At 44.2% G+C, this 18,222-nt stretch overlaps 1 protein-coding gene across 1 annotated transcript in view; it reads right to left on the bottom strand.

Annotated features, from left to right (window-relative positions):
- PKD2L1 (polycystin 2 like 1, transient receptor potential cation channel) overlaps nucleotides 1-11,886 on the bottom strand; it is a 41,906-nt gene extending 30,020 nt beyond the window's left edge. Inside the window, 3 exon segments of the mRNA XM_060095713.1 lie at nucleotides 11,127-11,240; nucleotides 11,653-11,736; nucleotides 11,739-11,886. Coding sequence (XP_059951696.1) covers nucleotides 11,127-11,240; nucleotides 11,653-11,736; nucleotides 11,739-11,886 — 346 coding nt within the window.
- Between the last annotated feature and the right edge of the window lie 6,336 nt (nucleotides 11,887-18,222).

Here is an 18,222-nt window from a genome sequence, read left to right as displayed (position 1 = left end):
GAGCCAGAGTCCCCGAAGAGGCTGCTCCTTTAACCCTGTCCTGTCTGAGCGAAGAACAGACGCCCTCCGGCGACCTACACACAGAGGCGGGGCCAAATCCAAAGCTGAGACCCAGGAGCTGTGAGAACAAAGAAGAGAAAGGGAAACCTCTCCCAGCAGCCTCAGAAGCAGCGGATTAAAGCTCCACAATCAACTTGATGTACCCTGCATCTGTGGAATACATGAATAGACAACAAATCATCCCAAATTGAGGAGCCAGGAGTTAGTGCTGTGCCTCTGAGGTGGGAGAGCCAACTTCAGGACACTGGTCCACAAGAGACCTCCCAGCTCCACATAATATCAAACGGCGAAAATCTTCCAGAGATCTCCATCTCAACACCAGCACCCAGCTTCACTCAACGACCAGCAAGCTACAGTGCTGGACACCCTAAGCCAAACAACTAGCAAGACAGGAACACAACGCCACCCATTAGCAGAGAGGTGGCCTAAAATCATAAAAAGTCTGCAGACACCCCAAAACACACCACCAGACGTGGACCTGCCCACCAAAAAGACAAGATCCAGCTTCATCCACCAGAACACAGGCACTAGTCCCCTCCACCAGGAAGCCTACACAACCCACTAAACCAACCTTAGCCACTGGGGACAGACACCAAAAACAACGGGAACTACGAACCTGCAGCCTGCAAAAAGGAGACCCCAAACACAGTAACATAAGCAAAATGAGAAGACAGAAAAACACACAGCAGGAGAAGGAGCAAGATAAAAACCCACCAGACCTAACAAATGAAGAGGTAATAGGCAGTCTACCTGAAAAAGAATTCAGAATAATGATGGTAAAGATGATCCAAGATTCTATTTCCAAGATCCAAAATCTTGGAAATAGAATAGACAAAATGCAAGAAACAGTTAACAAGGACCTAGAAGAACTAAAGATGAATCAAGCATCGATTAAAAACACAATACATGAAATAAAAAATACTCTAGATGGGATCAATAGCAGAATAACTGAGGCAGAAGAACGGATAAGTGAGGTGGAAGATAAAATAGTGGAAATAACTGCTGCAGAGCAAAATAAAGAAAAAGGAATGAAAAGAACAGAGGACAGTCTCAGAGACCTCTGGGACAACATTAAACACAACAACATTCGAATTATAGGGGTTCCAGAAGAAGAAGAGAAAAAGAAAGGGACTGAGAAAATATTTGAAGAGATTATAGTTGAAAACTTCCCTAATACGGGAAAGGAAATAGTTAATCAAGTCCAGGAGGCACAGAGAGTCCCATACAGAATAAATCCAAGGAGAAATACGCCAAGACACATATTAATCAAACTGTCAAAAATTAAACACAAAGAAATCATATTAAAAGCAGCAAGGCAAAAACAACAAATAACACACAAGGGAATCCCCATCAGGATAACAGCTGATCTCTCAGCAGAAACTCTACAAGCCAGAAGGGAGTGGCAGGACATAATTAAAGTGATGAAGGAGAAAAACCTGCAACCAAGATTACTCTACCCAGCAAGGATCTCATTCAGATTTGATGGAGAAATTAAAACGTTTACAGACAAGCAAAAGCTGAGAGAGTTCAGCACCACCAAACCAGCTTTACAACAAATGCTAAAGGAACTTCTCTAGGCAAGAAACACAACAGAAGGAAAAGACCTACAATAACAAACCCAAAACAATTAAGAAAATGGGAATAGGAACATACATATCAATAATTACCTTAAATGTAAATGGACTAAATGCTCCCACCAAAAGATACAGATTGGCTGAATGGATACAAAAACAAGACCCATATATATGCTGCCTACAAGAGACCCACTTCAGACCTAGAGACACATACAGACTGAAAGTAAGGGGATGGAAAAAGATATTCCATGCAAATGGAAACCAAAAGAAAGCTGGAGTAGCAATTCTCATATCAGACAAAATAGACTTTAAAATAAGGACTACTAGAAGAGACAAAGAAGGACACTACATAATGATCAAGGGATCGATCCAAGAAGAAGATATAAAAATTGTAAATATTTATGCACCCAACATAGGAGCACCTCAATACATAAGGCAACTACTAACAGCCATAAAAGGAGAAATCGACAGTAACACAATCATAGTAGGGGACTTTAACACCCCACTTTCACCAATGGACAGATCATCCAAAATGAAAATAAGTAAGGAAACACAAGCTTTAAATGATACATTAAACAAGATGGACTTAATTGATATTTATAGGACATTCCATCCAAAAACAACAGAATACACATTTTTCTCAAGTGCTCATGGGACATTCTCCAGGATAGATCATATCTTGGGTCACAAATCAAGCCTTGGTCAATTTAAGAAAATTGAAATTGTATCAAGTATCTTTTCTGACCACAATGCTATGAGACTAGATATCAATTACAGGAAAAGAGCTGTAAAAAATACAAACACATGGAGGCTAAACAATACACTACTTAATAACGAAGTGATCACTGAAGAAATCAAAGAGGAAATTAAAAAATACCTAGAAACAAATGACAATGGATACACGACGACCCAAAACCTATGGGATGCAGCAAAAGCAGTTCTAACAGGGAACTTTATAGCAATACAATCCCACCTTAAGAAACAGGAAACATCTCGAATAAACAAACTAACCTTGCACCTAAAGCAATTAGAGAAAGAAGAACAAAAACATCCCAAAGTTAGCAGAAGGAAAGAAATCATAAAAATCAGATCAGAAATAAATGAAAAAGAAATGAAGGAAACGATAGCCAAGATCAATAAAACTAAAAGCTGGTTCTTTGAGAAGATAAACAAAATTGATAAACCATTAGCCAGAGTCATCAAGAAAAAAAGGGAGAAGACTCAAATCAATAGAATTAGAAATGAAAAAGGAGAAGTAACAACTGACACTGCAGAAATACAAAAGATCATGAGAGATTACTATAAGCAACTCTATGCCAATAAAATGGACAACCTGGAAAAAATGGACAAATTCTTAGAAATGCACAACCTGCCAAGACTGAATCAGGAAGAAATAGAAAATATGAACAGACCAATCACAAGCACTGAAATTGAAACTGTGATAAAAAATCTTCCAACAAACAAAAGCCCAGGGCCAGATGGCTTCACAGGCGAATTCTATCAAGCATTTAGAGAAGAGCTAACACCTATCCTTCTGAAACTCTTCCAAAATATAGCAGAGGGAGGAACACTCCCAAACTCATTCTACGAGGCCACCATCACCTTGATACCAAAACCAGACAAGGATGTCACAAAGAAAGAAAACAACAGGCCAATATCACTGATGAACATAGATGCAAAAATGCTCAACAAAATACTAGCAAACAGAATCCAACAGCACATTAAAAGGATCATACACCATGATCAAGTGGGGTTTATTCCAGGAATGCAAGGATTCTTCAATATACGCCAATCAATCAACGTGATACACCATATTAACAAATTGAAGGAGAAAAACCATATGATCATCTCAATAGATGCAGAGAAAGCTTTCGACAAAATTCAACACCCATTTATGATAAAAACCCTGCAGAAAGTAGGCATAGAGGGAACTTTCCTCAACATAATAAAGGCCATATATGACAAACCTACAGCCAGCATCGTCCTCAATGGTGAAAAACTGAAACCATTTCCACTAAGATCAGGAACAAGACAAGGTTGCCCACTCTCACCACTCTTATTCAACATAGTTTTGGAAGTTTTAGCCACAGCAATCAGAGAAGAAAAGGAAATAAAAGGAATCCAAATCGGAAAAGAAGTAAAGCTGTCACTGTCTGCAGATGACATCATACTATACATAGAGAATCCTAAAGATGCTACCAGAAAACTACTAGAGCTAATCAATGAATTTGGTAAAGTTGCAGGATACAAAATTAATGCACAGAAATCTCTGGCATTCCTATATACTAATGATGAAAAATCTGAAAGTGAAATCAAGGAAACACTCCCATTTACCATTGCAACAAAAAGAATAAAATATCTAGGAATAAACCTACCTAAGGAGACAAAAGACCTGTATGCAGAAAATTATAAGACACTGATGAAAGAAATTAAAGATGATACAAATAGATGGAGAGATGTACCATGTTCTTGGATTGGAAGAATCAACATTGTGAAAATGACTCTACTACCCAAAGCAATCTACAGATTCAATGCAATCCCTATCAAACTACCACTGGCATTTTTCACAGAACTAGAACAAAAAATTTCACAATTTGTACAGAAACACAAAAGACCCTGAATAGCCAAAGCAATCTTGAGAACGAAAAATGGAGCTGGAGGAATCAGGCTCCCTGACTTCAGACTATACTACAAAGCTACAGTAATCAAGACAGTATGGTACTGGCACAAAAACAGAAAGATAGATCAATGGAACAGGATAGAAAGCCCAGAGATAAACCCACGGACATATGGTCACCTTATCTTTGATAAAGGAGGCAGGAATGTACGGTGGAGAAAGGACAGTCTCTTCAATAAGTGGTGCTGGGAGAACTGGATAGGGACATGTAAAAGTATGAGATTCGATCACTCCCTAACACCATACACAAAAATAAGCTCAAAATGGATTAAAGACCTAAATGTAAGGCCAGACACTATCAAACTCTTAGAGGGAAACATAGGCAGAACACTCTATGACATAAATCACAGCAAGATCCTTTTTGACCCACCTCCTAGAGAAATGGAAATAAAGACAAAAATAAACACATGGGACCTAATGAAACTTCAAAGCTTTTGCACAGCAAAGGAAACCATAAACAAGACCAAAAGACAACCCTCAGAATGGGAGAAAATATTTTCAAATGAAGCAACTGACAAAGGATTAATCTCCAAAATTTATAAGCAGCTCATGCAGCTCAATAACAAAAAAACAAACAACCCAATCCAAAAATGGGCAGAAGACCTAAATAGACATTTCTCCACAGAAGATATACAGACTGCCAACAAACACATGAAAGGATGCTCAACATCTTTACTCATTAGAGAAATGCAAGTCAAAACTACAATGAGATATCATCTCACACCAGTCAGAATGGCCATCATCAAGAAATCTAGAAACAATAAATGCTGGAGAGGGTGTGGAAAAAAGGGAACACTCTTGCACTGCTGGTGGGAATGTGAATTGGTACAGCCACTATGGAGAACGGTATGGAGGTTCCTTAAAAAACTACAAATAGAACTACCATATGACCCAGCAATCCCACTACTGGGCATATACCCTGAGAAAACCATAATTCAAAAAGAGACATGTTCCAAAATGTTCATAGCAGCCCTATTTACAATAGCCCGGAGATGGAAACAACCTAAGTGTCCATCATCGGATGAATGGGTAAAGAAGATGTGGCACATATATACAATGGAATATTACTCAGCCATAAAAAGAAATGAAATTGAGCTATTTGTAAGGAGGTGGATGGACCTAGAGTCTGTCATACAGAGTGAAGTAAGTCAGAAAGAGAAAGACAAATACTGTATGCTGACACATATATACGGAATTTAAGAAAAATAAAATGTCATGAAGAACATAGAGGTAAGACAGGAATAAAGACAGAGACCTACTAGAGAATGGACTTGAGGGTATGGGGAGGGGGAAGTGTAAGCTGTGACAAAGTGAAAGAGCGGCATGGACATATATACACTACCAAACGTAAGGTAGATAGCTAGTGGGAAGCAGCCGCATAGCACAGGGAGATCAGCTCGGTGCTTTGTGACCGCCTGGAGGGGTGGGATAGGGAGGGTGGGAGGGAGACGCAAAAGGGAGGGGATATGGGAGCATATGTATATGTATAAGTGATTAAATTTGTTATAAAGCAAAAAATAAAAAATTTAAAAAAATAAATAAAATAAATAAATTAATTAATGTGTAACAAATTTGAATGCAAAGAGACTGCTTAGAATGTGAGTCAGGCTGCTAGTTGGATTCCTACTTCTGCCACTTATTTGCTGTGTGGCCTTGGGCAAGCTATTTGCCATATCTAAACTTTTCCTGATTTGTAAAATGGGAGTGATAACAGAACCAATTTCTTAGAGTTATTGGGAGTAGTCAATGAGATAATGTACCTGGCATTGTGCCAGGCACATCGAAAAATTATTCAATAAAGCTTTGTTGTTTGTGCTGTTGATAATGACGATGATGGTGGTGGTGGTGGTGGTAGTGATAAACTGGGGTCTTCTGGAGAAAATGCCTTAACTTAAAGTTTTAATGTCAGAAGTGGATGCTGCTCAAATGATACTATCCCTAAATGTGGAGCCAACTACAAATTTGAAATGTATTTTAAAAATAGACATTCTAGGGACTCCCCTGGTGGTCCAGTGGTTAAAAATCCACCTTCCAATGCAGGAGACATGGGTTCAATCCCTGGTCCGGGAACTAAGATCCTACACGCCGCGGGGCAACTGAGTCTGAGCACCACAACTAGACAGCCTGTGTGCCACGACTAAGACCCAACGTAGCCAAAAATAAATATATTTAGAAATAGACTTTTTAAAAAGGACTTTAATTTTTAGAGCAGTTTTAGGTTCAAAGCAAAATTGAGTGGAAGGTGCAGAGATTTCCCATACACCCCTCACCTCCACATACACACAGCCAGAGTGGTACATGTTACAACTGATGAACCTATGTTGACACATCACCATGATCCAAAGTCCATATTTTACATTAGGGTTCACTCTTGGTGTTGTACATTCTTGCATTTAGACAAATGTATAATAATGACATGTATCTACCATAATAATGTCACACAGAGTAGTTCCACTGCCCCCAAATCCTCTGTGCTTTACCTACTCATTTCAGCTTCCCCCAAGACCCCGGCAACCACCAGTCCTTTCACTACCTCCATAGTTTTGCCTTTTCCAGAATATCATGTAGTTAGAGTCATACAGTATATAGTCTTTTCAGATTTGCTTCTTTCTTGAAAGGTACTTTTTACAAACAGACTAAAAGATTAAGTATTTTGAAATTCCCCTAGATAACAGAAAGATAAATACTATCAGTAATTGTGTTAGATTCTTTATATACGTTATCTCCATAAGATAAGTATTATTATCCCTGTTCTACCAACAAGGAAGTGCCTAACATCACAAAACCAATAAGCAGAAAAGCTGGTATCTGAATCGAGTTTGTCTGACTCCAGTGTTCTATTTTTCCATTATGCCATAGTATTTATCTTAATGCCAATATGGGTCCTGGAGCATCTGAACCTAGTTTCAGGAACTGACGGGGAAAAGCAAACTGGTACAGTGCATATCCATATCATGGCAGCATATCACATGTCATGGCAGCTCTTAGAAGACAGCTTCCTGATAGAACAACACAACAGCCACCCTGCTTTATACCAGATTCTATGTCCAGGACTTGCATCCCTGTCCTTAGGCAGGACATCTTAGTCAGCACACTGACTAGCAAAATTAGGTGGGTCTAGTTTAGTGTTTCTTAACAATTTTTGTATTGTACCCTAACCCAGGAGCCTCTTTAGACATTGTTTTCCTAATCACCCTCCACCCTAATTAATTTTTTTTTTTTTTTTTTTTTTTTGCGGTATGCGGGCCTCTCACTGCTGTGGCCTCTCCCGTTGCGGAGCACAGGCTCCAGACGCACAGGCTCAGCGGCCATGGCTCACGGGCCTAGCCGCTCTGAGGCATGTGGGATCTTCCTGGACCGGGGCACGAACCCATGTCCCCTACATCGGCAGGCGGACTCTCAACCACTGCGCCACCAGGGAAGCCCCCTAATTAAATTTTAATACCACATATATTCTCTACATTTGCTTATGTACTATAGCCCTTTGGAGAGCCAAAAAGCTATGGAAATATCTAAGTAGGATTTTTTTGCCCTGAAAGAAACTACTTCCACCCCACTGGGGGCTATATTATCCCCACTGAGAATATATAGTCTAGTTGCAGGTGGCCAGAGCTCAGGGAGGCTGAGGAAGCTGAGATGCCAGACAGGTGAGGTCAGGACCCTGGAGAGCACCAAAGAAGCCCTACTGAAACCATGTCCAAGGCTCAATGTTGCTTGAAGATTAGCCTGAAGGAAGGAAGGGGCTGGGCGAGCATGGGGCCTAGGAAACTAGTTTTAGTAGTATTTTATTATGTGTTGTAGAAACCATCAGAATGTGAAGGCCTCCAAATTCTCTTTCATAAGAATGTTCTTGAGGGGGCTGGCAGTTTGTGCTTATAACTCTTCAATGGCTCCCCACAGGGTCCTCAGGATAGCACCTCAATTCCATATCATACCTTATAAGACCCTTCATGACCCGCCCCTACTTAAATGGCCAGCCTTGTCATCTTTTACTACTTTGTTCTTCAAACTCTCTGCTCCAGCCACACTGACGCACTCTCACTAAACCATGCCCTCTGTCACTTCTGGGGCTTGGCGCATGCTGTTCTTTCTCCCCAGAAACTTCCCTTGTCTTTACCTCTCTTTCAGGGAGCTAAATTCTCCTCATTTTTGAGATTTTAGCTTAGAAATTATTTCCTCTGCATGTCCTCATATATTCCCCAAATCTGGATACAACTGAAGTAACAGCATCACAGAACTCTGAACTGGTCAGACTGACTATGGAGTATTTTGTCCATTACTGGGCATCATATAGATCAGGCCTAGAGAGAGGCAACCAGGATGGTGAGCATTATGGAATATTTTTTACTATATGCCAGGCACTGAGGTAATGACTTCATGGATATTGCCTCATGTACCTTATGTAATAATCTTATTGGATTGTGTAGGTACAGATGAGAAAACTGAAACTCAGAGAAGTTAAGCAACTTACTCAAGGTCCCTCACCTGGTAAATGGTAGAACCTGGTGTTTGAACCCAAGTCTGTGTAAATTCAGAGCCCATGCCTTCAATCTCTGCATAATATCACTTCTGGAAACCATATTATAATGACTGGTTTAGTGAGAAACTAGAAGGTAACTAATCCAGAGAACATATTACCAAGGAGAAACATGAGAGCCATATTCAGTCACAGTGGAAGGGTTGTCACTTCGGAGAGTAACAGGGAAGTAGATGGCTCAGTAGAAGGAAGTTCTCAAAAGGAGAAGATGAGCCCCTGAAAGGCTCAAGGATCTGTCACCTCTGTGTATCTCAGTCCAACGTCTAGCACAGAAAGGGGAGCTCCATGGATGAAAGGAGATAGGGCTTCCCAACAGCAGAAGAGCTGCCCCATGAAAGAGTGAAACTCCCATGGATGTTCCCCATGATGGGGCTGCTTGGTCACCTGACAGAGAACCACAGGAGGGATTTTGGAGAAAGGATTTCTGTGTCCTTGAACTAGATGACCTCTAAAGCTCCTGGCCACTTAAGGATTCTGTAATTATTGGACTGAGTCCACGACTCAGACTTTGGCAAGTTACAGACCATGTAGTATTTGTCAGTGCATTGAGATCTCAAAAAGTAGAGAACACAAGTGGATAGGACTTCTGGGCTCCCAGAACTTAAGCTTCCCACCCTGAAGCCAGGATGGTTCAGTCTAACTCTGGGGAGCTAGAAACCTCCCCATCTTGCTCCAGAGGCTAACCTGGAAATGGAGATATTCGAGTCATTTATAGAGAAAGTCTCTGCCCGCAGGTTACAGCTGCTGTCACAGGACCTGAAAAAGGAGAGAAACACTCCTTCCTAGCAGATGGTTGAGACAAAAAGTCAATATGTCAACAAATGAATTTCTGAGAGTCATTGCTGAAAGGAATCAAATGGGCCCCAAAAATGTACACTGGGTTGACTGTTGTTCCCCACATGCTCTGCCTCCTTTCACTCCATGCTGATGGCCTGTGGTAAACATGCAGAACTGTCCCGTCTATCCCCACAGAGTGAGTCCCAACAGAGTACAACCAAAACAAGTGTTCAGCTTTCCTAGAGGGCTCATACACATGTGGATAGCTCACAAAGATGATGAAATTTTTAACCAAAACTTATATAATCAGACCTTCAGATTCTACTTGCAAACGATTCATACATCCTAAAAAGAACAGAGGCTTCTGTGGGGTGTAAAGCCACCTAGCAATGGAGGCACCTTAGTTGTAAGGTCCAAGCTGCAGCTTCAGTCAACACACGCATACACACACAACTCTATGAAACTAGCCAAAATTCACTTGTGCAAAAATTTAAAGAAGCAATTAATAGAAAAGCAAAGCATGTTTATCTGTAGGCCTTATAGCATCTGTTTGGTCCACCTTTATTATTAGCTCCAATTCTTTGACTCTACTCTTCCAAGGTTCACCGATCTATCTATTCACTTGCTTCTCTCAACTTAGAGACCAAACCTTCCCAGCTTATATCTATAGATAGATCTTCAGATAAGCTTCCCTCAAATCCTGTGGCATGGTGCTCTTTCACATAGGAGAACCTTAGCTGTACTGACTACCACACCATTTGCATCTTTAATCCTTTTATTAGGGATCTGAGCTCTAAGGCCTGCTGAATCTTTTTCCTCCTACCTCCAAAGAAATGTGGATCAGATCTAGTATAATAACTCTGTGAAACCCACCAAACTATTTTTTCTGAACAGAAAAGAGTGTCTTGGGACTTCCCTGGTGGCACAGTGGACAAGAGTCCGCACAATGCAGGGGGTCTGGGTTCAATCCCTGGTCGGGGAACTAGATCCCACACGTGTGCCATGGCTAAGAGTTCACATGCCACAACTGAGGAGCCCGGGAGCTGCAACTAAGGAGCCTGCCTGCCACAGCTAAAACCTGGTGCAACCAAATAAATGAATAAATAAATAAATAAAAAGAAAGGCGTGTCTTCCACTCTTTACAGAAGGGTAAAAACTTCCACCTGCTAATAGAAAACAGTGGCTGTTAAGTAGATATCAGGAACTTGAACTTAAAAAGTGGATTCCCCTTATAACACTTGACAAAGTAACCTGTATTAAAAGCTTTCCAATAGTCTGCCTTTTTCTCCTGAACTCAGTGACAACTTCTTTTTAATTAAAAAATCTTAAGCTGAAAAGGTATAAAATAGACTGTTATTATTGATATAAAGATCCCAGGGCACAGTCTGCTCATACAGATGGAGGCTGTCCCCACAGAGGTTGCCCACAGAGGTGTGTGCCCAGTTGTTGTACACATAGATGTTCTCACACACAGATGTGCACAGAGACAGATGTTATTCACAGAAACAAATGTCCACCAGGAACACGATGTACACCAAAAGCTCCCGCAGGGTGGTGTTGACATAAAGTTCCTGGTTCTCAGCTGTGTTCTCAGTCAAGGTTGTTCCCCAAAGTCCTAAGGGAGGGACATTGGAAAGATGCCCAGGATTCCCAACAGCAGGGTTCCTTCCAGTTACCCTACCTATCAGTCCCTGGACTTTATTCTCATTTCCACCCCAGCCATTTTACCTGTCACCTTATCTCAGGTGGGGCAGTCTAAGACATCATCACATCCATGTCTTCCCTCAAACTAGCTCCCTCATACCCTTCTGGGTCCCCAAGAGATGACTGTGCCAGGCTCTCCCTCTGGGAGACCACTAAACTAGCCTCTGTACTCTGGGGCATTCAGCTCTAACGCAGACCATTCACAAACCCCAAAGACACACTGAGATTCCACCTCTTCTTCAGACTGTATTCCCTTCTAACAGCCTCTGTGGACCCCTTCTCCTGACTCCAGTATCTCATGAGAACCCTCCCCAACCAGGTACCTCTGATGCCACAACAGATCTGAAGGCAGCAACCGGACACCAGGGTCTTGTGTGCCTTCTCCTGGGGTCCATCTTCAGGCTTCTTGGTTGGGATGGAGGAGGCACCGCACTGGAGATGGTACAGATCCTCGGTGTCCCACGCGGGGAGGGGGCGCCCCTGTAGGCGGGGTTGTCCCAGGCTCCGCTCCCCAGCTTTTGTAGCTCCTGCCCCTCGGGACATTGCACAGCATTCATGGGGAATGAGGCAGGAGACCTGGCACCTCAGGTACCCACTCTCACCTGGAGAAAGAGAGAACAAAGACACAGCCCAGCCTAGCCGGCAGAGGGCAAAGGAAAGGGAGTGTGAGAGCAGCTGGTCTCACACAGCCTCTGTCTCCTGCCTTTTGTAGGAGGAAAGCGGGTGCCTGTTCAGGGGAGGGAGCAGGGGAGAAGGGTGGGGAATGACCATCAATCCTATCAGGGGCTCCCCCTCCCCTCTTGCTGCAAGTGCTGGGGACAAGAGGAAAGGGAGTGGGAGGGAACTGGGAGCCAGGGGCTTGATGGGGAATAGGAGGGTGTGGAGACTGGGGCTGGAAGGAAGGAGGGGTGAGAGAGGTGAATGCTGTGGGGAGAAGAGGGCTGCTTGCACATGGGGCCTGGGAGGGATGGTCCTGAGTCAGACGAAAGAGGTGATGAAAGAGCAATGGGTGGGGCTGGGAGGAGAGGGAGGCTGGCCGACTCCACAGCAGGTCTGAGTTCATGTCCACTAAAAGCTCCTGGAAGGGCCGCCATGGGTCAGGGTGGGGACCAAGGGCAGGCACGGGAGACTGAAAAGCGTTGCCTCCCTCCCAGGCTCAGCCAACGGTGACTGAGGCTCTTTTACTGTCTTACCTGGAGCTGCCCCCTCTCCTACCTCATTCCACCCCCACAGCTGGGGGAGAAGGATAGTGGCAGGAGGACCCCCTGGTTCAGATACTTAAGGGACAGGCTTTCTGACCACTGATGGGGAGGGGAAAAGCCTGCAGAGTTCCAGATTATCTGTGTCCTTTTTTCCGAGGTCTGCCCTCTTGCAGCTTATGGGTGAGCTATACTGCTAGAAAGGTCTTCTTTGAAGGTGTAGGGCTCAGCCTAGGGAAAAGGCTAAGCACTGACTGGGAAGATGGATCAGAGAGCAAAGGGCAAGGACTGTGTGACCTGAGACTCCTTAAGGGGAAGGTATATCTGGACCCAGCTCAGCTGACAATCTTATCTTGTGGCTCTGCTTAGTACTGGACCTAGAACTGAAAGCAGGGGCACAAAATGCTCATAGAAGAGGTATCCAGGCTGATCTGCTTTTTATCCAGTCTTGGTTTCTGAATCAAAACCCTGGCAAGGACCCTTGAGCACATCCTTGCCTGTGCCCGGATCCAGCCTCTGATCACATGCCCTGGCTCGTTCGTCTACAGGCTCAGTATGGGGCTGGTCCCACAAGTGCAGGTGGTTACCTCCTCCCTGATGGCTGGAATGGGGGCTGCCCTCTCTCCAGCTCCTGGCTCCCCATCTGGGCTACTCTACTGATGCGGTGGCCTGAAGCCCACCTTTGGGCTCAGTAAAACATCAGCCTGGTGGAAGTCACCAGTCTTCAGTGTCCCCATAAAGAGATCCTGATCCCAGACAACCAGGGCTGGGCTCAGCTCCTTGATAAATAAACGTACCTCAGCATCTGAGACAGCGCCTGTCCTACCCCTGGGTCTGCTGCATGGAGCTCCTGCCCCAGGCCCAGATATTATGAAGGGAATTAACTCTCTGTCTGGGCTGGAGCTAAGGCCACCCTGTGAGCTTCCTAGATGGAGGAGTTCCCATCTTTCCATTTTTTTTGGTTAGTGGGACATACATTCCAAGGTGTTTGTTTTCTCTGGGAAGACAAAGGATCAGGAACTGGGCCTGTACTGCTCATTTTGTCTGAAATCGTCTGATAGTGAAGGAAAGGGAGCTGCTACCTCTCACCCACATGCTTTTCAAACAATTGCAAAAGGACCCCTGGCTTGCAAAACTGAACTCTGGGACAGAGGTGATGAACAGGAAGCTAGCAGTAGAGTTCAGAGAAGTGGGGGAAGGAACTGGAGATGGTTTCTGATTCCTTTGGGGTAATTTTGCATCCTAAGGGAGGCTTGTGAATAGCAGGGGTTTGGATGGACCCAAGGAGGTTCATCACGTGACAGGTCCCTGACCCCTGATGATGCTGAAAGCTCAGCTTCTCTGTATACTGGTGCCAAATCAAATCCTAGAGACAGAGTTTTGGGTGAAGTAGAAAAGGACAGCTTTATTGCTTTGCCAGGCAAAGGGGGACACAGTGTGCTCCTGCCCTTGAAAACTATGTGTCCCTCTTGGAGAGGATAGTGAGAAGTTTTACAGTAACGGTTCAAGCCGTGATCAGCTTGTGGACATTCTTCTGATGGGTTGGTGGTGAGGTAAGTAGGAGTCAGCATCATCAGCCTTCAGGTTCCAGCTGGTCTGGGGTCTACCTGCCGGTGGGCAGCATACCATCATTAATCATTAACTTCTCCCACCTGGAGGGGGTTTCAGTATCTGCAAAACAGCTCAAAGATCTTGTTGTGTGTATCCTTGATGGGGAACCAGGACCTTGCCCCAAGGCTGCACTACTGTTTCTCTTGACTGTTTGTTTCTCCCTGGTCTCTCATCCCCTCCCTTCCCTAATTAGTAACTGCTTGAATCTGCCCATTGGAACTCGGGGAAGGTCAAGGAGGCTGAATGAAGACTATATCCTATAATCAAAGAAATGGGGGACACAGAAAGGCTTTGTACCCAGGAGCCCCACAGGGCACTGCTCGGTATCACTGGGAGCTTAAGGCCAGCAGTGTGTGGCCTGTCACGATCACCTACCTGGCCAACATTGCTCTACCCTGCTCTGTCTTGAGCACTCGCCAAGTAAGGATCAACCTATAATGCCCCCCAGGGGGCACAGGTTATGCAACAGAGCTTGGGAAATATTCTCAAAAGATGTTCTGTGTTCCTAGGAGGTTTAGTCTTACTCAAGAAGTTGTAAATGTGGTAATAAAGTGGGATCTCCTAATGATTTAATGGCCAGCAGTCCTCCATGCCCTCCAGCTTCTATTGGCACTTGACTTCACTCTGTTAAAAAGGGCAGCTCATTTCAGGGGAGTCCTGTAGCAAAACTCAAGAGGCTTGAACTTGAAACCGGAACTCCTGGGTTTAACTCTTTGTTCAGCAACACACTAACCAGATGGTTCTGGACAAGTCCCTTTTGAGTCTTTCTTTACCTATGTGCAAATTGTTGATAATAAGGCCAGCCCTGTTGACCTTAAGGACTATTTTAAAACTAAAATAGAATATAGAAGTCTTTATAAACTCTGTACACTATAAAGCACACAACAAATTTAATGATCATACCATTGCATCCATCCTGGTGCATCCCACTCACACACAGCAGTTCATGGTTAAGGTAGACACCTTCATCCAGGACTCTGTTGTCATTGCCCCTGAAGGACAAGGGTCCCAGAACTCTCTGTGCCTACACCCATTTCATTTCAGATGACACCAACAGAATGGAATGGTAGCATTTCAGGTGGAGAGTATTATACAAGTAGCCTTTGAATGAAAGCACCACTTAGAAGAGTTTTATAACCACATGACAAGCCTTGTGAGTCATCTAAACCAAAAGTACCTCTTCGTCATGAAGCCTCTTAACCACTTGGTGAATTGGTCCCATTGCTTCAGTGGGATAAATTTTTTGGTCACATGCTCTCGTCATGCAGACATCAGGAAGAGAGTTATCCTATTCCCACCACCAGTGCACTCCCTTTTCACAACATCCCCATCCCAGCCAGCTTCTCCAGTGCTACCTGGATCTGCTAGGCCTTGACAAAGAGTCCAGAGACATCAAAGTCTATAAGATGGAAACGTGTGGTCCATCTCCTTATAAGTTTTCCATAGAACTTCCTCTGGGATAAGACACTTTCCATACTTTAGAGAAAGGGACTCTGGGGAGATTCACAGTCCAGGTTCTACAGGGAGAAGCAAGCTGCAAACCACCTTCTGTATTACATGGTGACTCAACCTTTTTCACCCCAATAGACATAAACAGTAGGAAATACTTTATAAGTAACAATGGCTCACTATGGCAATGATTCTCAGTGGAAGACACTAGAAGTCACTTATCCATAAGAAAGAACCCTGGGTATAAGAGCTTAACCTTCACCACCAGAGTCATTGCATAGTAAAAATACCGAAATTCGGGGCTTCCCTGGTGGCGCAGTGGTTAAGAATCCACCTGCCAATGCAGGAGACATGGGTTTGAGCCCTGGCCCTGGAAGATCCCACATGCCGTGGAGCAACTAGGCCCATGTGCCACAACTACTGAGCCTGCGCTCTAGAGCCCACGAGCCACAGCTACTGAAGCCCGCGTGCCTAGAGCCCATGCTCCGCAACAAGAGAAACCACCGCAATGAGAAACCCACGCACCACAACAAAGAGTAGCCCCTGGTCTCTGCAACTAGAGAAAGCCCGTAAGCAGCACCAAAGATCCAACACAGCCGAAAACAAACAAATAAATAAATAAATTTATTTTTTAAAAAAATACTGAAATTCGAGTAGCACAAGACTTCAACAACAAACATCGTGGACCAAGCAAACCAACCTGAGTAGGCTAAGCAGAAGGGACTCCTCCCCTGCCTGTTTTCATGTAACAAACACCACAGCACCGCACCACGGGCCACCACACGTCCCAGCTTCTCCATACACCAGAATGAACAAGCCAGATCTGTTGGAAGGTCCAGGTATATGAAGTCCTGTTGCAGCTGTCACAGCCCAGGACAGCAAGAAAATAGCCTTTGTTCTATTTCACCAGGGACCTCACAGAGAGGCTGGAGGTGAGCCATCTCCTCATCAAAAGGACCCACTTTAACCTTTTTCTCCCTTCCTTCCACCTCCCTGATTTCAAAGTCCTTCTGGAATACATTTTGCATCTTCCATCTCTCCAAAAAGAACCCTTTTGAATGAGACCCTCAGCCTTCCTCCCATTTCTTTTTTTTTTTTTTTTTTTTTTTTGCGGTACGCGGGCCTCTCACTGTTGTGGCCTCTCCCGCTGCGGAGCACAGGCTCCAGACGCGCTGGCTCAGTGGCCATGGCTCACAGGCCCAGCTGCTCCGCGGCATGTGGGATCCTCCCAGACTGGGGCACGAACCCCTGTCCCCTGCATCGGCAGGCAGACTCTCAACCACTGCGCCACCAGGGAAGCCCTTTCCTCCCATTTCTAGAGGACCCTCCTGGACATCAATGTCCATCTGTCCATACCTTCTACAGAAGATTGGACAGATGGAGGGAAGCAATCAAACCCAGGTGGTAGGAGACAGATGATATCATCAACAAAAATAGGAAAGTTAGTTGTCAGTTGACTAAGCCCTGGGAAATAGGTCTGAGGCCATGATCATGTCCTCTTGCTGAGTGTAGTCCGGTCATCCGGAGAGCTCACGTGTCCTGACATAATCCATCAGCATTATCCCTTCTAGGCAGAGCTCCCGCTGTGGCAGGCAGGGTTCTGTAGCTGGTGTGGTGTGTTAGGCCACCTGCTGGAGAGAGTGGAGTGGGGAAGGAAAGAGCTCCATGTGAGTTGGAGATACCAGCCTAGAAAGAAAGGCGAGGAGATACACCAGGAGAAAGAAAGGCATGAGAGGGAAAAGGGATGGAGGATAGAGAGGCCCAGGGAAGAGGACATGAGAGAACGCAATTCTTCTTCCCCTCGGAGCCACTCACCAAATTTCACAATGAGGCACTGTTGACTGAAAGTCCCAAGCCTGTGAGGAGGGGAGACTGGAGCACCAGGGCAGATTCCCCAGGGCTCACTCTTCGAGCATCACCTCAGGGTTTCAGGGCAAGCACCCAAGACACCTCCTTGTCCCCACCTCTGAGAGCCCCATTACGGAAGATACATATCCTTCCATCCTGAGTCCTCATTCCAATGGTAATTCATTCTGTAGATGTTTACTGAGTGCCGAATATAGGTAGGGATTATGCTACACTTTGGGGATGAAGCAGTAAATGAGACCATCAGGGCCCCTGTCTCATGAAACTTACATTCTGGTGAAGAAGATAAACATTAAACAAATACACAAATAATTGATGATTTGTAATCATAAAAAGTGCTGCAAGGGAGAAGCAAAAGTGCTCTGTGGCTATACGGCAGGAGACCCAACTTTCTGAGGCCAGTGAGGAATAGAATGATGATTTCTATCTCTCTTCCCCCTTCTTGTCCCTGCAGCAAAGTATGCACAAGGAAACAGACTGAGTTAAAAGACCAAACAAGGAGAAAGTTACAACACTGCAAGAAATGTTAAAACGTACAGTGATCTTTATCCCTGCATTGTCACTGGAATGTGAGTTGAGCTAAGCTTGAATTACTCAAGCCTCAGGTTCTTTCCAAAGACACAGATCCAACCACTTTTTCACTCCTGAAATTGGTTATCTCTTCAAACTCTGAAAAACAAACAAATGAATAAAAGAGCTAGAGTAGCTGGTGAAACTACAAATTGATTAAAAATGTCCTGAGGTGATGGTTTTGAAGGTGTATACTTA

The sequence above is a fragment of the Mesoplodon densirostris genome, chromosome 1 (genome assembly GCF_025265405.1).
Source record: "Mesoplodon densirostris isolate mMesDen1 chromosome 1, mMesDen1 primary haplotype, whole genome shotgun sequence".
Classification (NCBI taxonomy): Eukaryota; Metazoa; Chordata; class Mammalia; order Artiodactyla; family Ziphiidae; genus Mesoplodon; species Mesoplodon densirostris.
Note: the sequence above shows the minus strand (reverse complement) of the source record. Positions and strands in the feature narration are given on the sequence as shown.